The sequence below is a fragment of the Micropterus dolomieu genome, linkage group LG07, assembly GCF_021292245.1.
Source record: "Micropterus dolomieu isolate WLL.071019.BEF.003 ecotype Adirondacks linkage group LG07, ASM2129224v1, whole genome shotgun sequence".
Taxonomy (NCBI): Eukaryota; Metazoa; Chordata; class Actinopteri; order Centrarchiformes; family Centrarchidae; genus Micropterus; species Micropterus dolomieu.
This window is the reverse complement of record NC_060156.1, coordinates 19141161-19166619: the sequence shown is the minus strand read 5'-3', so window position 1 is coordinate 19166619 and position 25459 is coordinate 19141161. Positions and strand designations below refer to the sequence as shown.

The window sequence follows — 25459 nt, the reverse complement described above, 5'->3', positions numbered from 1 at the left end:
CTGGTTCGTTCCGAAGAGAACAACACAGCGGTGGTGGCCTATCTGAATCACCAGGGCGGTCTGCGCTCGCGCCCTCTGGACAGACTGGCGCGTCAGATCCTCCTGTGGTCCCAGCAGAGGTTACTATCGCTCAGGGCGATGTATCTCCCGGGGACGCAGAATCAGGGAGCAGACCTGCTGTCGAGGCAGGGGCTGAGGCCCGGGGAATGGAGACTTCACCCCGAAGTGGTGGAGCTCTTGTGCGAAGAGTTCGGCCCCATAGACGTGGATCTGTTTGCGTCTCAAGAGACTACGCACTGCCCGCTATGGTTTCTCTCGTTCCCCCAGCCCCGTTGGGTCTGGACGCCATGGTACATTCGTGGCCGAGGCTACGTCTGTACGCTTTTCCCCCAGTCGCTCTGCTCCCGGGGTTCTGGAGCGGGTCCGCCAGGACTATGTCGGCCTACCTCTGAGGAGAGACCTGCTGTCCTAGCCGCAGGGCCGGGTTCTTCACCCTTGCCCCGCCATATGGCGACTGTGGGTCTGGCCCCTGAGGGGGCACAGTACCTAGAGGCGGGTCTAATAGCCGGAGCAGTCGAGACCCTCCTGAGCTCCAGGGCCCCGACCACACGGAGGATGTACGGCCTGAAGTGGAGTGTTTTCTCCACTTGGTGTAGGGAGCGGTCGGTGGACCCTGTTACCTGCCCGGTGGTTCAGGTACTTGAGTTCCTCCAGGACCGGTTCTCTGCTGGTCTTTCCCCTTCCACCCTCAAGGTGTACGTGGCAGCTATTTCCACACCCCTCTGAAGGAGGGGTCCTTGGGGAAACTTCCCTTGGTTGTACGTTTCCTCCGTGGTGCCCGGAGGATGAGACCTGCGACTCGGTCCAAGGTTCCCACTTGGGATCTGGCAGTGGTTCTTGGGGCGGTGGCTGAGGCCCCCTTCAAACCCCTGGAGTCAGCTGAGGCTAAGCACTTGACCCTCAAGATGGCCTTTCTCCTTGCTATCACCTCTCTGAGGAGGGTGGGGGATCTCCAAGCGCTTTCGGTTTCCCCGCAAAAGCCTGGAGTTTGCCCCGGGGAATATTAGGGCTATCCTGCACCCTCGTTCAGGATGCATCCCTAAAGTGCCTTCTTGTGCGGCAGGGTCCACAGTGCTGCAGGCATTTCATCCTCCACCTCATGTGACGGCGGAGGACTGGAGACTTCATCTGCTCTGCCCTGTTAGAGCACTGAGTATTTACACTCTGAGGTCCTCCCGTTGGAGGAAGGCTGACCAGCTGCTAGTGTGTTTTGGGTCTCCCAGGGCCGGGCTCCCTGCATCCAAACATACTATTAGCAACTGGATTGTTCAGACTATTCCCTGGCCTATCAGGTGCGCGGTTTGCCTTCACCTGTGGCTGTGAGGGCTCATTCTACCAGAGGCATGGCGGCCTCTCGAGCCCTCCTTTTCGGGGCCTCTTTGCAGGATGTTTGTTTAGCGGCCGGCTGGGCCACTCCGCACACATTCATTCAGTTTTACAGTCTTGACCTTCCTTCGGCACCTGGCACTTTATTGCACACAGGGGCAGGCGGGGTTTTCGGCACGGTTTAGTGGGTATCTCGTTCCCATAGTGTCGTAACCGACGCAGTTCGAGTTCCCTCGAAGGGGAACGTCTCGGGTTACGTATGTAACCCTGGTTCCCCGAGAAGGGGAACGAGACACTGCGTCGGCCCGCCGCACCTCTCTCCCCGCCTGAAGCGCCTGCTTCATAGTTAAGCTAATGATGAGTGTGTACTGTACAGGTGTGCTTTATACTCCTCCGGTTATTCCGTCACACCTTACCGTTCTAGCAACAAGCCAATAGGATTGGAGTGATTTCATTCACGTTCAGACCTGCTTCGCCTAGAGGCTTTCCCATAGTGTCGTAACCGACGCAGTGTCTCGTTCCCCTTCTCGGGGAACCAGGGTTACATACGTAACCCGAGACATTCGGTCTCTTAAATTAAAACAATTCAAAAACATTTGTATATCCACATTTAGGATAACATAGTGCTAGTGTCCAGTTTTAAGGGATGTGGGTGACGTTAAAGCTCATCATGAAAAGAGCGAAACTACCAATGTGTCGGTCCGTGTCTTCCATTTTTCTGGCCTCTCATATATTTTCATTTTTGGTATGTTGGATCGGCTCTAAATAAACTACAGTGTCCTTTTTTATCGTAATGAAAGACAACAACTAGGGTCATGAATGTGTTTCTAATAGTTTCTGGATAGCAATGGAGTGTTTCAGTTATCATATTCACAGGCCTATTGAGGCCCAAATATATATCAAATTGTTGTTGTTAGCTGATAGGATGTTTTTCTAGCATCAAAGTAACTCAGCTGATGCTTGCCAGAACATGAAGCCTAAGCTTTGCCTGGAGGTTGACGTTCCAGTGGCAGAACATTTGATTTGGATTTTTAGACAGAAACTCGTTTCTCTGCATCACTATCAAAAACTGCAATGCTGATGATTTGATATATTTGCATTTTTGCTTAAGCGTGTTGATGACAAAATTTTAAGACAGATAATAAGCTTTTACATCTTCATCTTTATCCTTGGTAACCAACAAACCATCTCATATATGTTAATTTCCAGAAGAAAAGCACAATCGCATGTGCCCCTCGTGTGCATGTATGTCATTATTCATTCATTAATTAAAAGCTGTCAGCGGTGAAAGGAGCTTATTCGACCTAGTTATCTAATCAAGCTTTAACCTGTAAACATGTCCTGCAGAGAAGGCGGACATCTGTCAGAAAGAAGTCAAACAGATGTTTGCTGTTTGGTGTTTGCTAAGCCAGTATTTCTATATCTCTCCACGCTACATCATCGCTTCACTGTGCACGTTCCTGAACATGGAAACAACCATTGGTGTGATCACATATCACACCACGGACTTCCTGCACAGCTCATGCTTTAGTTCTGTGCTGCTGACAACATTTCCCTTTTTCTATCTCTTGTCTGTCTGTCAGACAGTCAGCCTGAAGTAGGTCCTCAGAGAAAGTGTTCTTTCTCTCTTAATAAGTGCAGAAATTGAAGAGGGGGAAAAAGAAGCCAAACGTACCTGTATTGTGTCCCTGTCGGTTGATATTGATTCAGCATGTTACATAATATCTGTAGGGGCTTCCATCAACTCCTCCAGTGTTTATTCTCCTGCTGCAAATAGAGGATTGTCAGACAGCCAGTGAGCAGATGAGCAATGCAGCAAAGCTCAAAGCAAGCTGGATGAAATCACCTGTGAAATGCTGTGTACAGAATGTTTTTTTACATCAGTTCTTGCTTTGAGTCTGATATGATTCAGGCATTTATTCCTTTTTATCTGAACCCCACAGCTGCCTCGGTGGTTGTATTATCTTCTAAGAGTGCTGTTGTGATTTGCAGCCTTGATACTCATATATTCTTAATGTTTCCTCATCGTTGTCAATTGTAGTTTGCAGAACAGTCAATACCAGTACCTTTTCTTTTTTAATTTTGACTATTGGGAATTCTAGATGAAGTCGGAAGGGGCTAAGAGAAAGCTATTGATAGGATGATCTTAATTGGTCTACCCCTGTACCCTTCAGCTATATTTTTATTGTTTGCATTTAGAAGTACAAGGTAGAATGGTTGTTTGATTAAAAAAAAAAGAGAGCACAAAGGTTTGTGCAGAGTGTTTGTAGTGGAGAGGTCACTGATCACAGCAATGTAAAAGAAAAAACTTGAAAGTCACGGAAAAATGGAACACAATGGAGCAGTGGTAGTGCAACTATACTCTCCTTGTAGTTAGAAAGAGGGTTGGATTTTGCATTTCTTTAAAGTATAGACCTTACATGTGCAAATACAAATAATGTCCTTAGAGTATTTTTTAAACTAAATTATTGTTGGACATCATTTATATTAATCCTCAAATCATCTGTTTGAATCTCTTGGCTTTTGAGGACATTGCTATCCTCAGCATTCTGACCAAAGGAAATGTGCATACTCAAATAAAACCAGGAAACTGGTTGTTCTTAATCACATAATAATAATAATATGCTTTAGAGTGCTTCCTTTACTTGCAAGCCAAACCAGCTTTTGAGACTTTTGTTGTATTTTCAGAGGAATTAGGAAAACTTTGACAGCATAACATGATAAGTATTTGTAATCAATGCCAAAAGAATAATCTGAGAATCTATTTTAACTGCCATCAGTGGGAAATTTGTATGCATGTTTTTTGTATTTTCCAGAACACTTCTCTACTGCATAAAAGCATCTCTAAATCTCCTTATATACACTGAACAAAATTATAAACGCAACACTTTTGTTTTTGCCCCCATTCATCATCAGCTGAACTCAAAGATCTAAGACTTTCTCTATGTACACAAAAGGCCTATTGTTCTCAAATATTGTTCACAAATCTGTCAAAATCTGTGTTGGTGAGCACTTCTCCTTTGCCGAAATAATCCATCCACCTCACAGGTGTGGCATATCAAGATGCTGATCAGACAGCATGGGTATTGCACAGGTGTGCCTTAGGCTGGCCACAACAAAAGTGTTGCGTTTATAAATTTGTTCTGTGTATATTCTATAAGTCTCTGAAAATAGTTGTGTGAGCGCAACATGGATCAAGTGACTAACTTAGCTATTGTAGATCTAATTTATTTTACTGAGTTTGTTTTAAAGGAATAGTTTGGCATTTCCATTTGTGTTGTATTTGTATGTTTCTGTACAGCTAAATGTTCTTTCCAGTAAAATATTATAGAAAAAACAAACCAAAAAGAACAACAGGGAAAATAGTGGGCATCCTAATAAATAATCATTTTATATATTCTTTTCAAAAGATAAAATAACCCTTGGGGCAAAAAGTATGGAAATATAGCAATAAAAAAGTGAGGGTTCAAATGTTAAAGTCACTTAAACTGGTGTGCACTTATGCAACTCCTTGGTGCACTGTAAATGCTGTTTAACAAGTCATATTTAATGGCTAAAGTGGAGACTGTAAAGGAGACATGAGATGCAGTGGTTCATGTACAAGCCTATAATTTCAATGATTGCTGCCATGTACTATACAAGTCCAGCTTTTCCTTAATTGGACCCAGAGTTTTGTTGAAAGACATTTGAGAGAAGCTGTTGAAGGCTTTGTTGGATTTCTGGGGTGAAAAAAAGAGCTGTTAATGATTTATTGCATTTTTGCTCAGTAATTACCATCTATTATGTGTCCGTAGAGCTGTTGCTGCAGTTTCTGATTAATTCTGTTTGATTCCTGGCTGATTGTGCTTTACACGTCTGTCCAGAATAATACACCAGTGCGTTAATCAAGCCTATTTCTAAACTCAGACGTAAGTATTTAATTTGATACTTGTCCTGTTTGGAGTTATTATTTGTGCTACTGCACCCTTTAATTCGGTCTCCTACAGACAGAAAGGCTTCTTCTCAAAACCAAGCCAGATGTGGAAAATCTGAAACTAGACCAGTGACTACAAAAACCAAATCCTCTGAATTCATGTGAATACCACTGGATTGGAAACCACATTCGTGCAAACGTAACCCTGTAATTGTGGACTAATTCTGCTCCCACAGAGTGACTCAGACAACTTGTAACAACCTCCCAGATTCAGCTATAAAAGAGAAACACTTCTGACATTATACGTACCATACATTATATGAAATTATATACTACATAATGGAAAGTATGTAGAACAAAATATAAGCACTTTGAAAAAACTACATATGATGCATTCCCATGAAAAAGATAAGACATTTAGTTTGAAAACACAACTGTGAAAAGACAAAAATAGTTCTATCCTGATACCTTTGCTTGTTATTGGACTATGTTTCCCAGATTCTGTCTTTGCAGGGCGTGAGTTGCATCTTCAATGAATGAGTCTAGGACCATAGGCTGGTCTTGTGACAGATGTTAAACAAAGATAAAGTCTATCTTTGTTTAACATCCCTCAACAGAATAAACTGTTTAAAAATATAACCAGACTGTATACTGCCTGAAAATTAATGTCCTTATTCCAAGCCAGATCCATATTTAGAGGTAGCTAGTTTAGCTAGCTTGCTAACTAATGTTACATTGGTCATACCAAGCGGCAACCTTCCGGTTTCCGGACTGAATCCGAACCAGAAATGCTTAAAATTACAATTCATCAAGCGGCCACTTGAGGCTGGCTCCAAAAGGGAGTCAATCTCCATTGACCTCCATTTTAAAGGTTAAAATGCCCTACTTTACAGCAGAATAAAACATGTTTACAGCCTGGTACAAAAGATAGTTTTAGTGTATATAGCTAATTTTGCTCTTCGACACAACTGTGAGGGGGGTGAATTCTTTTACAACTCACCCATTTAAATTATATTAAGCCTTATAGTTCTGCATTATTAGGGGCGTGGCCACTTTGATTGACAGGTGGCTGCTGCCGCTGTCACTGCTAGCTGAGTGACTGCCGTCAGTTAGCTCAGCTAACACAGTCCGTCACGGAGCTCTTTACCCCTGCTCTGTTTGAGCCTGTTGGACTTTTCTTCATGCAGATACTGGACAAATAATGGCTGGCTGTGCGATTTATTGAAGAGCTAGAGAACCTCCCCAAGCCTGTGCTCCAGTTTGTGAGAGAAATTCTAGTATTTTATTTATGTGTTACAATAATTAGCTATGGGTACGTAACGTTAGCTTGTTAGCTTAGTTAACGTTACCTAACCAATTAATTAGCCAGCTTTGAGCTTTGGTAACAATGCTAAAATAACAGGGCTGTGCTAACTGCAGTATTTAAAGAAGAATGCACAGTAGTCAAAATTTATTAGAGAAGAGTTTGAATTTAGGGTGATAACAAAACGCATCTGTTAGAAATTAAGTAGAAAGGTAACGTTAATGGCCAACGTGGTCAGTTAGCTGACGTGATGCACTGTTAACGGTAAACTTGCCAAAAAGCCATTGTTAGAGTGGATAAGTAAAAGCAAAAGTTACTGTGACAGAGTCACTTTGTCACTATAAAAAGTGGCTCCATCTGGACTTAGGGACGAGGTTGAGGGTTCAGGGGAAGCGGCGGTGGTTGCGGTTGTCGTGTCGGTAAAGACAGCTGTGATGTAACTATGGCAATGTTCCAGAGTTGGGTAAAATAATATTAGTTCTTGAGAGAAATAAGCTTCATGACATCCGCTTCTAAGTTTGTCTAAGGCTCTCCAGCTGCATGTATTTTTAACCTGTGAGGCCCTGCTGAGAGGGGGTTGTAGTCAATTCTGTGGTCTGGTTGCTGCCACATAGACCACTTGTCGCTTCCACTAGGAGCGCTAAAGATTGTGGTTGCTGCCACACCGATGAGTAGTATGTAGCTGTGGTACCGGAGGCTGCAGTTTGAGGACCGCAATCCTAGGACCGGAACTGCATTTCTAGGATCCTTGTTTACTTAGATTGATTATATGCATGTCGACTAGTTAAGCCTACAGCTACTGTTTGCTAGCACGTTGGCCTCACACCGATGTGCTATCAGACAGGGTTAACTTCCTTCATGTTGCTGTGCATTACCACCACCAATCCACTAGACGGCGCTGTCGCAAAAGAACTACGGTCCTAGGACTGCAGTCCCAGGATTGGGGTAGGTCCTGAAACTGCAGCCTCCAGTACTGCAGGTATATAATATTAACAACTACTGGTCGCTGCCACACCAACCACTGGTCGCTGCCTTGCTGCTACACGGACCAGTGGTCACTGTCTTGCTGCCAGGCTGCCACACAGACCACTGGTCACTACCACAGTCTCTGGGGGGAGGTCCCTTTCTGTTCCTTGTCACACAAATTGGGGCTGTACACAATAAAAAAGGTCCGTTTCACCCCTATGATTGAACAAATAACAAAAAGGTTCAACATGTGGTGGATGAGGCATCTTTCACTGAATGGTAGAGTTCTACTATCTAATACTGAGGGAATATCCAGATCTATGTATCCTTATCACTGGAAATGCCTACTGAAATATACAAAGAATTAGATAAGATCTTATTTAATTTCATTTGGAGGAACAGATGTCATTATTTGAGGAAAGATACCATATGCAACAAAAAAACGAAGGTCTGGAGGTTTTAAGTTTTGAAACCTTAAATAATACTTTCATAAGTTAAATGGCTACCTAAGTTGATTTAAAAAAGACGATATTTATAACGCCTTCCCTAATTAAGTAGTACTGGGTTGCTGCCACACAGACCACTGGTCGCTGCCACTAGTGAAAGCTGAAGATACCGGTCGCGGCCACACTGGTTGGTGTGGTCGCTGCCACTAGTGAAAGCTCCCTCATCCACCACATGTTGAACCTTTTCGTTATTTGTTCAATCATAGGGCTGAAGTTTAGATTATTGCAGAGTTTTTCATTCTTATCACAGACAGCTATGTAACTGGGTTATTCACAGGGATAACATTAACTTCTGATAGTTCACATTCCTTAAGTGGTAGCCTAATAAACAGATTTGTTCAAGTTCATTCTAAAGCCTGGGACAATAGAAAATTCCTCAACACATGTAATTGCTTTGATCCATTCCTCTGTATTAGACAAACAACTGTTATCATCTGACAGTTGAGATCATTTAAATTATCTATGGTCACTTTAGGTCTACTTTGGAACCACAGACTGTATAAAAACTTGAAACTGACCTTTTTTTAATGTGTATAACCACAATTTGTGTGACAAGGAACAGAAAGGGGTCTTACCCCAGAGATTGTGGTAGCAACCACTGGTCCATGGTAGCCTGGCAGCAAGGCAGCAACCACTATCTTTAGTGCCCCTAGTGTTAGCGACCAGTGGCTGGTGTGGCAGCAAGCCAACGTTGGTTTGTGGACTGCCGTGTTGAGGCCTCAAGTTTGGCCGATAGGCCCCCGCCATGTTGATTTTTTGCAACCAGCGGCACCAGACGTGACCATATTTGGACGAGACGGTCGAGCTAACGGCTGTGTGTAGCTAGGTGCATCTGTAATTCACGTTAACTGTCATTTTAACCGGGATGATCATTTTGTCTAGCGAACAAATCTTAAAACTACATGTTTTTCAACAGCACTGGTTAAATTTACATAGTGCCGTGGGTACGAGTCACTCTAGCCTGATTGATAGGTCGCCATGGTAATGACTTGTCAATCATAGATAATCCGGCCCTGAACCATACTCTGCTTTATGGTCTATTTTCCTCTAAATGGGACCATAATTTACTAAATGAACATCTTGTTGTAAGACATGAAACTAGCAATTAAGACCATAAACACATTAGGAAAGTGTTTACGGAGGTAATAATTCAGCTGAGAAAAAGGGTCATTTTACCATTATTTCTAATGAAGCCGGACTTCTTTTTGCAACCAGAAGAGTTGCCCCCTGTTGGCTGTTCGATAGAATGCAGGTTTAAGGTACTTAAGCACTGGCTACATGTCTCATACCAGAAGCTTCCCGCTTGGCATGAAAAAGAGTTTCAAAATGAGAAGGGTCCAGCTGCAGCCCGCAGACAAACGTGAGAGAAGTTGACGGAAGTGGAACTTCCATATATGCTTCTTCCCGGAAGCCACTGTGCACAAAACTCGGCTGCTTGGCCCACGCAAAGCCATTAAAAAACATAAGTGTCAACGTAGTATAACCGGGCCCAACGGAGGACTCGGCCCAAATTGATAATTAAATACAAATCGACAACGCCACCTTTGGACTTCACCCAAAGAGTTAAAATGTGAATGTGATAACAGCTATTATAAACCCTGGGATTCCCTTAGCACAGGTAAGACCACATAAAAGATCAGAGACCAGGTTTAGGAGACCATAAAACAGCTGCAAACTAACCCACTATAAAAATAAGCTAAAAATGGAATCAATGCAAATAAAAAGGATAAAAGACCAATAATACTTAAAACAAAATATGAAAAGCGAGTTTCGTTTCTGCGTGGAAAACTATTAGTACAGAGTGACGGCAGTCTATAGTTCTACAGGGTGGATCATATAAAAGGGAATGAATAAACACTGCAACACGCCAATCTAACAAAATAAAACCCAAATCACACTTAAGAGTACAAGTACTCTACGAGTAGCAAGGTTATAAAAATTAGCCACCTATTATACATCACCACCTCTGGACCAAAATACCCGGAACTACTATCAGGAAGTCTCTATAGTTAAAATGTTATGTCCATAGTTTTCCTAAAAACAAAGCCAAATTAAAATCACTGAAAAAACAAAACACAATATTCAAAGAAATAAAATGTCCTCACACACTATAAAACAGGTCGTAACGATTAAGAATAAATAAAAAAAGTTTAAAATAATAACACCGGTAGGTTATGTTAGTGTGTTAAATAATCAGACTAGGCAAAGCAGCAGTGGCAATCTGTGCTGCATGAATACAAAAAAACGCGTTTAGTGTTTGTCCTTACATAATTAAATATACACAAGAGTACCTTAGTTGTCCACACACCTCCGAATCTCTAAACATTCACGTGCTGACGTCGCAGACACCACACGGACCACACAGAGCGCCAATCTCAGACGATAGGACAGCGCAGCGAGACACAGCTGTAGGTACCATATCCGTGCTGCCTGCCAGATCACCATTTGCACATGCGTAAAAGTGGACCTGTCTGTCAAAGAAGGTTACCGCAAATGTGCCTGTTCATAATTATTCATGTGTTGTTGTCTGTTCAGCTAGATAGCTACATTAGTATAAAATGCGTTGACAGCCAGCTTCCCAAAGCATGTTACCCTTACCCTAACCGTTAGGGTGTGTGCCTAAACCTAAGACAGCGATTGTATGCATGTCGACCGGCTAACCCTACAGCTGTGCACAAACAAAGTCCCGGGTTCAAACCCACTGCTCCCTTATGGGATGGGTTAAGGTTTAAATGAAAGTTCACGATTGATTCTGGGAAGAGTAGTTTGACAAAAGAAATCTTAACTCAAGGTCTACTTGCTAGCATTTTATGAAGCCTTCAACTCCATTTGCTGATGAAGGCTGTGACATTCAGGAAAAGTTGCAATCATTTTGTAAAGGTTCAAAAATGGTTTTGCGTACAAAAGGTTGACCAGTTTTTGGTGCAGAGAAAATCACAAAGGGTATCTGCATCTGTATCTGTACAGCCACACATTAAAACTGCTCACAGCAGATAAAAAATGCCTTGCTTGCTTAAAAGGACATCTGATTTGCAATAACCCCAGGAATGCGGAGAACACTCAAATGAAAGGCCTCCATGTGAGACGAGTGGCCCCAATATGTAAGGCAGCTTTTACAGAAGTGCAAAGCAGCTGTGGAAAGAGCATTTTCTGTTTGATGACTGTAATTTTCAAAAGAACTCTGGCTTGAAAGGTGGGAGGTTTAATGGTCACATGAATGGATGAAGCAGCATCTCCCCTCAGGTAATCAGGACACATTACATTAGTCTGGATGCTATGATCACAAATGATGATATTTACCATCATCTAACAGAAATATAAGGAGTCTAACATAAGAGAGCAATGCACATTTGAAACTCTCATGAAATTTGATTTTCTATGTCAGTGACATCATTTGCCATATGTGGGATGTGCTTATTCTGATGTTACTGGTGTTATAACAATATCAGCTGTAGCTCCAGTGGCAGTGACATTGCATTTAAGGCTCAGCAGCGGTATCTAATATTTTTGTTTCTGTCTTGTATTTGTAATTTAGGTCTTTCATCTAAGTGCAAGAACTTGCACACATGGTGGCTCCAGTGGCTCGAGCTGCTGTCCCTTTGCACTCTTTGGTTGAAGTGTCCCTCTGGACCAAATAAATAATTATTACTATCACTAATTCTGGTAATATTATTATCATTATTGTTGTCGTTCCTGCTGCTGTTTGTCTTATATTACCTGCATACAGGGTCGCGAGGGGGCCGGAGCAAATCCCAGCTGACATCGGGCGCAAGGCGGGGTACACCCTGGACAGGTCGCCAGTCCATCGCACTCACGCCCTAAGGACAATTTAGGGTAACCAATCAACCTAGCCTGCATGTTTTTGGACGGTGGGAGGAAGCCGTGGAGACCTGGAGAGAACCCACACAGACACGGGGAGAACATGCAAACTCCACACAGAAAGGCTGGGGCAACCGGGGTTTGAACCCACGACCTTCTTGCTGTGAGGCGACAGTGCTAACCACTGCACCGCCCATAAATGTATACCGTAGTTGTATAATATTCAGATTTGGTTATAGGCTACTGTGTGTAATATATAATATCTGCAGATGCTCCACTTTTCTATGGGTGTTAGTCCTTGAGCCAGGCCAAAGGCTAAACTATGGCCTGCAACAGACTAGGTAAGCCTTGTTTTTAGCTTAGCTGGAAATGCTTTTTGCCCTGTTGTAATGCATATTCTAAAATGGTGAATACTACTTCACCTGACAGAGATATAAAAGCCAAAATTAAAAAATAAGTAAAGTAAGTAATAAAAAAAAAGCATATGTGAGCATATGCGGTATAAAGTAAAATTTACGACTGCCCATTTTTTTGTTCTGTGCTAAAATTTCAATGTATATAAACTGAAGTGTGTTCTAATAAGATGTCAAATATTTTCAAATACCCTGTTTCTATGTATTAGAGGAAGTAAAGCGCTGGACAGACCCCAGGAGGTCCACTAATCAGTATGTTTGAATGGGTGGATGTGGCGCGTATTGTAAAGCGCTTTGAGTGGTCGGAAGAGGAGAAAGGGACAAGGTCAAGAGATAGTAAAGTGGATAGACGCAGGGCAGGTGCCAGGTGAGCTAAAATGTGCCCCAAAATACAGTCCAGTTTTGACAGATCATCTAATACCACACTCATTGATAGATTATCTTGCTTACTTCTTGGATCTGTTGACATGATGAGCCTTTTTGCAATTTGAAACATTATAATGTTATGCTTTCACATAACAGCAGGGAATATCATCCCATGAAAGCTGACTGATGCATATTTCCAGTTATGAAGTCAAGTTTAAAATGTATTTCTGACTCAGAATTTAATTAGAATAATGAAGCCTTTGGTCTGGAGTTACTGTTGTGATGTGCTAATGAAACCGACTTTGATCTAAAATAACTCACAGGAAGCTGAAACACATCCTGGACCCATGCATGGAATTCAAACAGTCCTGATCGGCTGAAGTTCATGTCAGGGAGCTCAACATGGAGCATGCGAACAGAGAGAAGAGAAAATACCAAATATTACAAACAAAGATAAGCAGATGAGAAAGGGAAGAACAGTTTTTTTCTCAATCTTGATATTTTCCTCCAGTCCTCGACTCAATTTGTCTCACAGCTTCCTTCTTTTGTTCTTTGTTATCCCATCATCACTCATACTGAAAGACCTGACAACCCATTTATTGCATTTCCATTTTACTGAAGGCTAACACAGTCATGGGAATTTTAAGTAACTGTCAGTAACGCATTCGTGTTTACTATATCACACTGTATACAGCATTTAATGTTATAGCATTCCCATTACTACTTTCTTTCTTTGCACAATTCAGTACCAACTAGTGTAGCATCACATTGTGTGTTCTATTATGTTGCTCTATTATGTTATGTTGTTTTATTTCTACTGTTCCTCCCAATCATCAAACAGCACTTCTCAAAACAAACAGTGGCAAGTCAATAAGAAATGTTCAGTCAGAACAACACACATATAGTCAGACACTGTGACTAATATATCCAAATAATTACACAATGTCTATAACTAAATGCTAAAAGGACAACTGAAGGCAATCAAGATGAGTAAAAACAAAATGAATTTAATCCAAATGGACTGTCATTTGTGATTTCTTATCATTTAATTCAAATTACAGATAATAAGCGTCCCTAGGGAGGTACAAGATTCTGCTCTCTCTAAAGTGGCGGTAATGGATTAATTTCTACAGTTGCACAGTTGGGTTGCATCGGCATGTGTTGCAACAGCTTGAACGGTTTGTTCAGTGACAGCCTTTGTGGCACATGTTCGAGTGGGTTAAGACATGCAAGTGTTGTGGAGACTCTAAATCGCTCATGCTGTACTGTGTGTGAATGTGGATGCAAGTCTGTGATGGTTGATTTCTGTGACGGATTGGTGACTGATCTGCAGTGTTTCCCTGCGCTCGGTCCAATGAAAGCTGGTACAGACAACAACAGAGTAGGGTCTGGTGTGTCAAAGAAATTTAATATAAGCCACTGAGCCTATTTTCAAATTTTAATATTATCAAAATCTGGAGAAAACGGATACGAGGTGTGGCACAATTTCTGATCTCAAGATTACTACATGTATAATCTCGTTTGAATAACATAGGAAACAAAATCCATCAAAAATGTTGGGGGGGGGGGGGCATATTTTATAAGATGTTGTGTGATTGTTTCATCTTTTCTGAGGATATAAATAATTTATTTAAAGCAAAAGGTTAGCTTGCTAAAAATGTTTATTCCTCTTCGACAAAGAATAATTTACATATATGAAGGCGTGTGACAATGTCTTGGTTATTGATTTATAGTGCCAGATACATTTCACTCTATCAAAGCTAATATTACTACAGATGTGTGTGAATAATCATCTCAGTTACTGCAGCTGCGACTCTGTCAGCCATCTGGATTATGTACAGTAAACCTGGAGTCATTTAAACTGCCACGTGTCTGCCTGTGTCATCTGTAGTCTCCTTGAGTCCAACTTGAAGAAGCCACCAGCAATTGTTAGCCTTTGTTAGAATAATGAAACACAACAAATTTAGGTCTTCAAATAAATCCTCACACTTGACTCAAAAAGTATTAGGCAAGAATCAATACAAAGTTGCAGTGAAAAACACCTGTTTATATAAGGTGTCGGGTCCATTCATTTATTAATTCTAAATGAACTTGTCAGAGAGGCTTGCTCCAGCCCAAGGGTACAGTGATTTTACTGGGCTATAATGGGACTATATTTCTAGACTTAGTCAAATATCTACCATGTCCATTTTAATTTACTTGCTGACCTGATATTAATGTGCATGAAAGGGAGCCAAACTGTTCTTCACACTTAATTTCATTTTTTAGGAGAAGCTAACCATTTTCACATCAGATATTTTGACTTGAGGTGTTACTAATAACATTAGTGATGGCTCTGTTCTATTGAAGTCCCAGTAAGACATGACAGGATGACGATACCTGAACCCTTAAACTGAAGCAGCTAAATGGAAGTCAGCCCTCATTACATTTAAAAAAAAAAAGAAAGAAAAGAAAACCTGCTTCTATTCCTACTGTGTTGTGTCAAATGTGTCTTCAATGAAAAAGGCCTAGTTACCAGTTACAATTTATTACTAGTTTGAACTTATTTTGAGTCAAATGTTTATTCACAATGATCCCCAAACAGGTCACTATCCCAAAGATACATATTTTCCAGTCCAAACAGCACATTTTCCAACTTTTTAAGACCAAATTGAACCAAACCTCCCTCTGCAAGGATGTTGCCGGACCCCTACAGAGGTTATGTTACAGCCTTTGGTCCATAAGCTCCTGATGTGCTATAATCCCACATCTCTGAATGTTAGGTAATTTTCATGTCTGTTTGATTTTTATACACGGTCTGTGATTGAAAAACATAATCCTGTGCTGGCTGTATGCTAGTCAGTGAAATAATTCAGTTCTCACAGCAAAGGTACACCAATCCACTCTCCATTCATTAAGAGTCCCTGGCAGACTCCTATTTGTGTGCAGCTGGACTCTTCCATTATTTACACTTGAAATGATAATGACATCATGTGTGCACAGCTGCACTATTTGCATCCACATGGCATGCAGCTGAATTTGTGTGACAAAATGGATAGGTGGAAACGGATCCTCCTACAATATTTACTTTACTATTCAGATGTGATGGTTTTCTGCTTGTGTGTTGAATAGAAAGTAGCCGCAGTGCCTTGAAATGGCACTTTGTAGGAGCGGTGAATTAATGGTCAGAATGAAGAAAAGGTCGTGGTCAGGATTTTGAGAGTCAGAAGTGAACACAATGAGAAGTACAAACATATTACTGCCACACACGTTTGAGTTCTGTGTAGCTTCTTCTGGGTTAAAACAGTGTGATAGATTTTGTTTAGCTGGCAGCTTCAGTGCCATGACGGGCTAAGGTTCCTGGGTAGGGCATTTCTCTTTGAGGCTGACTCTTTGATACCCCACTGCGTAATGTTTAAAAGGTTGGAGGGAGACAACTGCCAGTATTTTGTTCCATTGTGCAGATGTGAAGAAGAAGATAGGAAGATTGGCAAAGGGCTGAGAATATCTGAGTATACAATTTTATTTCATCTGAACAGGTTTAACAAGTACAACTCTACCAATCAAGCACATACACTTACAACCATGTCAGAGATAGAACTGCTATGAGCCTATTAGATAATACAAAACTTGGCCAAACATGTGATCAAGCAAACCATGGAGGTTACAATGACACTGAATACTAATTGCTGCTTGTCTGTTCTTGGATGCCACACACCACTGAGTCAGATATGACTGAAATATTGACATGCAGTTCTATGAGAAGGAGATGGCATTTTGTTGGTGTTTTTTTCCACCCAATGGCTTTGGATAGGTCTGTCAACTAAAACGATGCTCTGCTCACTTTGCACATCCAAGTTACACACTGTTCTCTTGACAAACTGTCAAATTCGTTTCTATTCTATTTGGGGCAATTTCGTGTCTCTGGTTTAACCACAGAAGTGGTAATACTGTAATTTGGCTATTCTTAGAATAATGGAGCAATATTTTGCAGCCACTCGCCCTTGACAAACGTTACCATTCAACATAGCAAATGCAATACTTTAAAGACATTCCCCTCTATATTATGAAATGTCTATTTACATCAACGCGGCATGTTTATTGTTAGTTATTCCCGACAGAAGACATATTCAGTGTAGCTTGTCCAAATTTTGTCCTCGTTGGGATCATTGCTGGTGTAGGCGCAGGTTCCCGTGGAGCTGCAAGCTACCATGTGGAAGCCCGCCTCTGTCAACTTGTCAAATGCCTGCTCGAGAAAATTATACTTCAGATAGTACCGGGATGTGTATCTCTCCGGGGGCCTGTCCGGGTCTCTGCTCTCATTCAGGGTGTCCCCGAACACTTCTTTGGCCAGAGACGTCTTGCCGCAAACCGTGATGCGAGCCACTCTTCTGAATTTGGCATCGGTTTGGATGTCTCTGCCAATGGTGTAGGAGCCGCGATATCCTATCGTGATGTAGCCTGACTTTCTGGAGTCCAGTGATGGGGAGCGCATGGCTCCGCTGACCGACACGGTGCGTAAAGTATCCATGCCGCCGGAGGAGCCGCACTGCTGCGCACCTTCCTCCGTGTCACTCTGGCTGATCTCTTCGTTGATTGAATTGTCCTTACTCAACCGGGGGCTGAGGCGTTTCGCAAGGTCCCGCAGCTGGAAAAAGTCAGCCTCTCTCTGCAGTCGACTTTTCTCGGGGAAGTAGTCCGGGAGAACCAAGTTCAAGTCTCGGAGATAATCTAGGATGTAGCGGAACAAGAACCCGTCCCTGTCCAAGAAGAAGCGTCCTTTGCTGTCTCTCGCTAACTCCTTGGCTGACTTCTTGCTGAACATGTTCCACAGCAGCGAGTCTGGAACGGCGATGAGAGTTTTGTGTCTGGTAACATAAACCTGTCCGCCGACATTCAACTCAATAATCTCTGAAAACGGGGAGACCGAGTCGCCGCAGTTGGATACCCCGCGTTCTGTGTCAGCGAGTGCCATCTTCTCTGAGCCGCTGTGCTGATGTGGGATCAGTGGAAACACTGAGCAACTAAGTGGCAGCAGCTTGTTTATGAAGCCTGGGCTTACCACGTGCATGAGTGCGCGTGCGTGCGTGAAGGGGGGGAGGGGGTGTTGACTACCAAATTAACATTTAACTATAACTTGACTGTCTTGCCAAAAATAAACAAGCAGTCCCGTTGTGTGTGTGTGTGTGTGTGTGTGTGTGTGTGTGTCACATCACTTAAAGCAAGCATCCAAATTTTGTTATGTGTCATTTGTTTTTTTCCTGCGCTGTCTGGCAAAAATATAAATGTAGCCTAAGCTTCCCTCTGATGGTGATTTAATGAAATAAATAATGTGGAGATTTTTTACAAATCCCAAGGGAATACACAAACCCAGAAACCATACAGCTGTCCTGAGTTATTGCAGCTCTGAAATCAGGAAATGGTTGGAAAATATGGAAAGAGTGACACCCATTGCAACTCTGATGGAAATGCAGCCAACACACAGTCTTAACACTTAAGAGTTTTTCTCAATGGCTTTGGCACGATTGTCGAATGTCTTTTAAACTTTGTCAAGCTATATGACTATTTATATGAACATTAGGTCAGTTGTTCACATGACTATTAATGATTGCTTTAGCACAAAATGCACTGAGTAAGCCTTGCATATCAAAATACTTTGCATTTGTTTGCAATTGGACAATATTACATAGTGGGAAACCATCACACTTTCAGAGTAGACTGTTATTTGACAAGATGTCTTTGCATTTTGACTGTCTTGATTTAAGCAATGATAAAGGAAACATTTGTTTTGATTTATTCATTGATGGATTTATTTACATTTGAAACATGAGTTAATTCTTTTGATTGAGTAATCACTTTTTGCAGACCACATAGAGTGGTGTGCTGAATGTACAACATGGTCTGAGGATGGTACAGTTGAAAGTTTGTTTTAGTAAATGTGCCAAATCGATTGAGAAAAACTGTAAGTTCTCATTATGTAGCCTAACTATGTGAACAGACAGCAGTAATCTTTGAGAACTGGGACAAAACAGGTCTTAGATATACGTTTACACATGTTTATTTACATTTTGAAATACATAGCCTACATCAGTCTTAATGTCCCCACAACGGTGATTAATACACATTATATACATATACACACAGATACACCACCTCTGCTACCCAGTAAATTACTGTACATCCATTTAAGTGATGTACATCTATTTGGTTTATCATTTAATTTTAATACACACTGAAGACTTCTGTCCATGAAAGCCATTTAAATGTACAAAATACAATTGTTAGCTGCTTCTATAGTCAAATGTGTACTCTACACAACTGTTAAAGGCCAAAGTATACTCACTAAAAAAAGACAAGTGGAAAGGAAAAATAATGACAATATTTAAGCTTGTGAAGCTCATAAATTAAGACAAAATAACACAATGCAAGACACGCAAAAGAGGCTGTAAGCTATGTGTATTCTTGGGAGGCATGTTTTCCCATCAACTTGATATGGATCGTGAACAGGAATCATTAAATAATACTTTGAGCTAAGTATTATGTTAATTAAAGCAGCAATTAGAGTAGTGAGTCCCAAACAGGGCAACTTGTACCTCAAGGGGTACTCCTCTTGTCGCCAGGGGGTACATGTAAAGCTTTACTAACTAACTCAACCAAAAAATAGAAATTGTGATTTGATTAAAAATATATCTAAGTTTGTGTTAAGGAGGGGAAAAATGGCAACATTGGATTAGTAAGTGGTGTGATGCTGACTCCTAGTAAATGTTCAGTACATGTTGCAGTTGAGAGTGCAAACTAGTTAGCAAGCAAGCAGAGAAGATGAAGAAGTTAGCTGAAAGTAATGGAAAAATGATTTGTTATTTGTTATGAGGATGATAAATGGTTGCCACTTTGAGTCGTAGTAGTACAACTGTGAACGTGACTTAACTGACCTAAACAGTGACAATTCAACTGTATGAAAAAATTATTGTAACAATATACACGTTCAGTGTTAATTAACATCAATTACAATCAATTCAAATAAACATATTTGAACATGATGGGTGGTCGATGAAGTGCTGGTGTCATCTGGGGTGTTGGGGTGCTTCGGACAAGTATATATATATGTGTGTATGTATATATATGTGTGTGTATGTATATATATATATATGTGTGTGTGTGTGTGTGTGTGTGTGTGTGTGTGTGTGTGTGTGTGTATTTATATGTATACATATATATATATGTGTGTGTGTGTTCCAAAATGCATCACACACTGCTTGAGAAAACCATTGGGAAGCTTCTTAAAAATAAATTTTCCTTGAAGCAAACCCGGCGGCTTCATAGCTGCATCCATGTTAGCACGTCACGTTTGATGTGGTAATTTCACAGTAGGTATACACGCAGGTTCGAAGACTACAGTGCAATTCAGCTAGGTATACATCTGCGCTAAAATATCAAGGTGAAAGTCATCATAGCTTGCGTAGTAGGCCTACATCTGCAGCCTGTTTTCCTGGTCTACTGTGAAGATCCTGTTGGCTGTGAGCATCCAGGTGGTCCAGCCTGCAGCCTAGTGGACTCTGCCCCCCTCCCGCCGTATCTAAATAAGGTAGAATGGCTGCGTTTCGGGACGAATGAAACACCTGTTTCAATCGTCCAGACAGTGACTCTTGACGTTTAAACTTCACTAGTTTCTAAACTGTAAAACTTTGACATTTAAAACTTCAGGATGTGTTAAAGTACTAACTAATCTTTTATGTGATCACGACCATGGCACATGGAATAATAAACACAACTCGTCATTCAAAAAAAAAATATTGCTTGAGTGAATTTACTTTCCGTGATTGAAAACAGCTTCTTTCATATAACTCTGTGAAAGTGTGACGTATCCACCTGATTTTTCCCTGTTCTGTTAAGTACTGTGGACTGTATGTGCTGAGGTAGTTTGGCATATCAGACTTGTATGGGCTCCGAGAAAATCGCTGTGTTTCATTCGTCCCGGCTCTCCCCTATAGACCCAGCTCCCAACCCAACTTTGAGAATAAATTAACGGCGATATTTTTTTTTATCGCCCGATAAGAGTCTCACGTTAACGCCGATATATAACTAATATATATATATATATAATCTATAATTTGCTCCACCTTGATGAACTATTTATTAGTGATAAAAACAGAATAATTTAACCATATGAAAGGAGCCATTCTGAATAATGAGTACTTTTATTTTTGATACTTTAATTGCATTTGGCTGATAATACATCTGTACTTTTACTTAAGTAACATTTAGAATTATTTTTAGATCATGGTATTTGTTTCTAAGGATCTTAGTATTTAGTCCATCACTGAGTCAGAGGGTTTTTCCTCCTGTGTCTATATACAAACTAGATATTTGTTGACCAACCTACAGCAGTCCTGAGCATGGTCATCATAAACTTTCTGTTACATCGCAACTGAGGTCAAGGTTGCTGCTTTTAGTTATTATTTTCCCAGCTTTTTTAAATCAGACATCATTTTGTCATGTGATTGTCAGTGAGTGGTTTGTTCCCTGTTCACAACTTCCCATTGCAGACAGCTGGATTGCGTTGTCTGGCATCTGAAAAAGACAGAATTGTGAAAGACCTCAGATAATTGTTATTTGACTCTAAACAAAGCCTTCTCACCATTTTGTCATTATATGCTCCCTTATGCCCGCAAGACAACGTCCAGTCATTGTGAAAGTTCCTACTTCTCATCATTGGGGTTTTTTAGCCACTTTGGAAATTTGGAAGACCAGCCTTCAGACAGGAAAATGACTTATAAAAGGGCATGCACTTGGGTGTCTTGTCCCTTGAAGACATTGTTGAGCTGCAACAATGCTACGCAAGGTATTGCTGTTTTCTTCTTAGGTTACATTTTCTTAAGCATTTAACTATATGAGGCTCAATGTACATTTTAGAGAGTAGTTTGGGGTTTGAAAACAAATAGATGCAGCATATTTTAACTTCTTAGCCCGGTCAGAAACAAATGTACTCTCTCTGGGGAGGTTTCCATGTTAAGAGTTTTGGACTGATTGGCCTTGTTTTACCTTTCCAGGGTATTACGGAGAGCTTTGGAGCTGCTATCCATGCCCTCAGCACCACTCAGCTGACAGATGGTGTGATTAACAGGAGCAAAAGGATGATGCTGGACACTCTGGGTGTTGGGCTGTTAGGAACCAAGACAGCTGTCTTCAACAAGGCTCTCAAGTACAGCCAGGTACGTTAAACTGCTTGACTGGAGTGAGGATATACTAAACCTAATACATGTTAACATGGCAATATCATGATAAAATTTAAATTATGAGAAATATTTAAATAGGCATAACTAAAGTAGGATTGAAAACACCAGTGTGTTGTGTTTATATACCATATCTGAACTATATATTTTTTCTTTGTGTCATCATTAAATCTTTCTTCAATTGGCCAAACTAAAATGCAGCTGACAAATACTACTAATTGCATTAGTGTGACCCACTATAGTGCACTGTTTGGAAGTAATTTGCTTTTCTATAAGATGTTTATATTATAAATCAGCTTTCTGTGCTTCTTCAATAGGACAGTTAGTTGATATAATCCATTGCATGCTGCGATTTGTTCATAATTTTGTTTGTTGGAAATTGGAAACCTCATTACTGAGCTCAGAATGACATCCATAATCTTATCCTCATAGCAATTTGTCTGATTGCAGTTGTTCACGTCTGACGAGAGGAGCAGTGTTTGGGGTAACTCAGAGATAACTCTTCCTCCTCACTACGCTGCATTTGTCAATGGCATCGCGGTAAGCTAGGTCAAATAAATGTCTTACAATATATAGAAAACATAAACATGTTATGGTGGTGGTTTGATCTCTGATTATCCATTCTGTCACATTGTTTCGTATTAGGTTCACTCCATGGACTTTGATGACACGTGGCACCCTGCTACTCATCCTTCAGGAGCTGTGCTACCGGCCCTGTTGGCCCTGGCAGAGACACTGCCCAGCCAGCCCTGTGGTCTAGACCTGCTTCTGGCCTTCAACGTTGGCATCGAGGTACAGGGCAGACTCATGAGGTTCTCCAGAGAGGCCTACAACATCCCTGAAAGGTGAGATATTTAATAATATCTAACCAACATCACACTGTTTGAGTTCTGGGCCAAGTTAATGTGCAGATTTTCTGTCCAATTGTAAGTTAATGTACACTGGAAATTTTCGAATTTTAAAGTGTGGATTGATCCATATGACTAAAGGCCATGCAGATAGTTTCAGTTTTATAGTTTGACGTTTTAGAAGCAGAAGTGGTGAATGGAGTTTGTGGTACAAGCAGCATTGAAAAAATAAAAATTTTATTATTCAACAGCAACATCTTTCTCCTGAAACAGTGCCCCCGTAATGATAATATACTTCACTGTCAACAGTTTTCATAGAGGCTATTTATTCAGTGGAAACTAGTTCCAGTAAAAATAATTGAAACAAGTCTGTCTATTATTTTTCTCTATATACTATTTCTCTTAAGTCCAAGGTGATGTCTTCAAACTGCTTGTTTTGTCTTACCACCAGTCTAAAATCCATCCTCAGTTTATGATCACATGAGACAAAGAAAAGCAGCAAACACTCACATTTGATAAACTGGAAGCAGGAAATATTTGGCGTTTATGCCTGAAACGTTACATGATTATGTAAATAGTTGCCAGGTAATTTCAGCTGTAATCAAAACTTAAAACTCGAACAGACCCTAATATTTTGGTCATCTTTCTTCCTCTGTCCTGACACTCTCAGATTCCACCCTCCAAGTGTTGTTGGGGTGATAGGATGTGCTGCAGCCTCGGCTAAGCTCCTGGGTCTGTCCCCTGCACAGTGTAGTCATGCTCTGGCTGTCGCAGCGTCCTCTGCTGGGGCTCCCTTGGCCAATGCTGCCACACAGACCAAACCTCTCCATATAGGAAATGCTGCTCGAAGAGGCCTGGAGGCCGCCCAGCTGGCCCAGATGGGTCTGGAGGGGAATCCAGCCATCCTGGATTTGGACTGTGGGTTTGGGGTTTACTACAAGGACTACAGTCCTTCAGCAATGGCAGTTTCTGCTACAAGTGACTTTAAATGGATTCTAGAAGATCAGGATGTGGCCTTCAAGCGCATCCCTGCTCATCTGGGGATGCACTGGGCTGTGGATGCAGCGCTGGCAGCCCGCGCAAAGCTTGAAAATACAGTCGGGAACTTTGACCTCAGCCAGATCAGGCAGGTCAAACTTCGAGTGCCTCCATCCAAGTACATTGACTGCCCCTTACCTGCCACAGAGCACCAAGCCAGGCACTCATTTCAGTTCAATGCCGGCTCCGCCTTGCTGGATAACAAAGTGACGGTGTCTTCCTTCAGTGAAGAGCAGATTAACCGGCCTGCTCTTAAGGAGCTCTTGTCCAAAGTCAAGGTGGATACACCTAAGGATAACCAACCCAGCTTTGACAAGATGTACTGCGAGGTTGAGATAGAAACACATCAGGGTCAGATCTATGTGGCCAGATGTGATACCTTTTATGGCCACTGGAGGAAGCCACTGAGTCAGAAGGACCTGGTGGGGAAGTTCAGCCTTAATGCTTCTTCAGTGTTGTGCACGGAGGGAGTAGAGGGCGTGATTGATGTGATAGGAAACATTGAGAATGTGAGAGAATGCTCAATCTTGGGTTCATATCTGAGAATGACAAGTAGTCAACACAAGCAGTTATACAGCACGAGGAGTTTCTGATTATACGGTATTTGATGAAGCCAGTGTAGTGTGTTATCTGTGTGAAGACATTAAATATTTTAAACATTTCCACATAGCATGCACAAGAATAAATATCACAGTGTAAATATCTCATCTTTTCTTCCACTAAGTGTGAAATAAAGTGAACTGACAAAGTGAACTGTTTCATTTTATTGCAAATGTGATCAACACTGCCGTCATGAGAGTTTAGAGATTTTTGCTAAATAAATTACACCATGCTGGACACATTACTACTCAAACATGTATATTTTATGAGTATCTGGAAGTGCTTTTGATCAAGGAGTTACTGTAACATCATTTCACCATCTTTTAAGTATTCATAGAATCAAGCAAGTTTCAGCACGTCCTGCACCATCACTCCGATTCCATCAAATATCTCGTGTATTGGAGCATTGCACATGAAGGCAGAGGTGGTGACCAGCTTGTTCTTCTCGTCCACGTGGCTCTCGTTGACACTCTTAGACACGTGCTTGCAGCCCAACTGGTTGATGGCGGAGGCGGTGTCTGTAGTGTCGGGGTACCTGAGAGAGAGAGAGGCACCACACAGTGTTACACAATATCTGCATGACATTAAATGTGGCTCTGCTAAAATAAGAATTTAAATAGTAAGGATGAAAACTATAAATAAAAGATGAAATGTTGCGTGTTTGCAACTGTCAGTTTCAATTTTACCACACACATGATTTCTCCAAGTAAGATTGACTTACCAGACGGTTTGTTTGACTACTTTCTCTCCCTGTCAGAATTTTTTTTTTTGCTATCACCATGTTTGTTTTAGTCTTCAGCCCCAACTAATGCTGACTCAAGTGACAAAAGGCTTTGTTCACCTTTTTTTCCATATGCAGTAGTGCTCCTCAAGACATGTAAACAGACTTTGATGTGTAAAATGGTCTGCTCAGGCAAGTTAGACTCACTTGTCATCCTTCTCGATGCCGACGGTGACCTCACAGCCAGGAAAAACCTTAGCAGCCAGAACAGGTGAGATGCAGCAGAGGCCGATGGGTTTACCTTCACCGTGGAACGCCTGCAGCACGGCCTTAACCTCATCATTAACGGAGCAGTCCTTCCCCTGCAC

General features: G+C 41.5%; 3 protein-coding genes and 1 long non-coding RNA gene across 7 annotated transcripts in view; 1 reads left to right on the top strand and 3 right to left on the bottom strand.

Annotated features, from left to right (window-relative positions):
* The window catches only part of LOC123973973, a 15588-nt gene extending 5110 nt beyond the window's left edge, over nucleotides 1–10478 (bottom strand). Inside the window, exons 1-2 of one of the 2 annotated variants that reach the window (XR_006825744.1) lie at nucleotides 10366–10478; nucleotides 3062–3153 (exon numbers count right to left, since the gene is read on the bottom strand). This is a non-coding gene — a long non-coding RNA (uncharacterized LOC123973973). The remainder of the gene's footprint in view (nucleotides 1–3061; nucleotides 3154–10365) is intronic. The other variant, XR_006825745.1, reaches the window with a different exon arrangement.
* A 5680-nt stretch (nucleotides 10479–16158) lies between these two features.
* On the bottom strand, nucleotides 16159–17674 carry kctd12.1 (potassium channel tetramerisation domain containing 12.1). Its single transcript, XM_046053967.1, has one exon. It carries the CDS (start codon nucleotides 17624–17626, stop codon nucleotides 16760–16762), a length of 867 nt encoding a protein of 288 aa, XP_045909923.1. The 5' UTR covers nucleotides 17627–17674; the 3' UTR covers nucleotides 16159–16759.
* Nucleotides 17675–20155: 2481 nt separating this feature from the next.
* Nucleotides 20156–24523, top strand: acod1 (aconitate decarboxylase 1). The gene is made up of 6 exons (XM_046053591.1): nucleotides 20156–20236; nucleotides 21325–21493; nucleotides 21702–21863; nucleotides 22335–22424; nucleotides 22530–22729; nucleotides 23403–24523. Exons 2-6 carry the CDS (start codon nucleotides 21482–21484, stop codon nucleotides 24361–24363), a joined length of 1425 nt encoding a protein of 474 aa, XP_045909547.1. The 5' UTR covers nucleotides 20156–20236; nucleotides 21325–21481; the 3' UTR covers nucleotides 24364–24523.
* Nucleotides 24520–25459, bottom strand: part of zgc:162944 (uncharacterized protein LOC569993 homolog) — a 5823-nt gene continuing 4883 nt past the window's right edge. The window contains exons 4-5 of one of the 3 annotated variants that reach the window (XM_046053595.1): nucleotides 25299–25447; nucleotides 24520–24905 (exon numbers count right to left, since the gene is read on the bottom strand). In XM_046053595.1, the coding sequence (XP_045909551.1) occupies nucleotides 24710–24905; nucleotides 25299–25447 (345 nt within the window). In that variant the 3' untranslated portion in view covers nucleotides 24520–24709. Of the gene's footprint in view, nucleotides 24906–25298 lie in introns of all 3 variants that reach the window. The other 2 variants (XM_046053594.1, XM_046053596.1) reach the window with 2 other exon arrangements.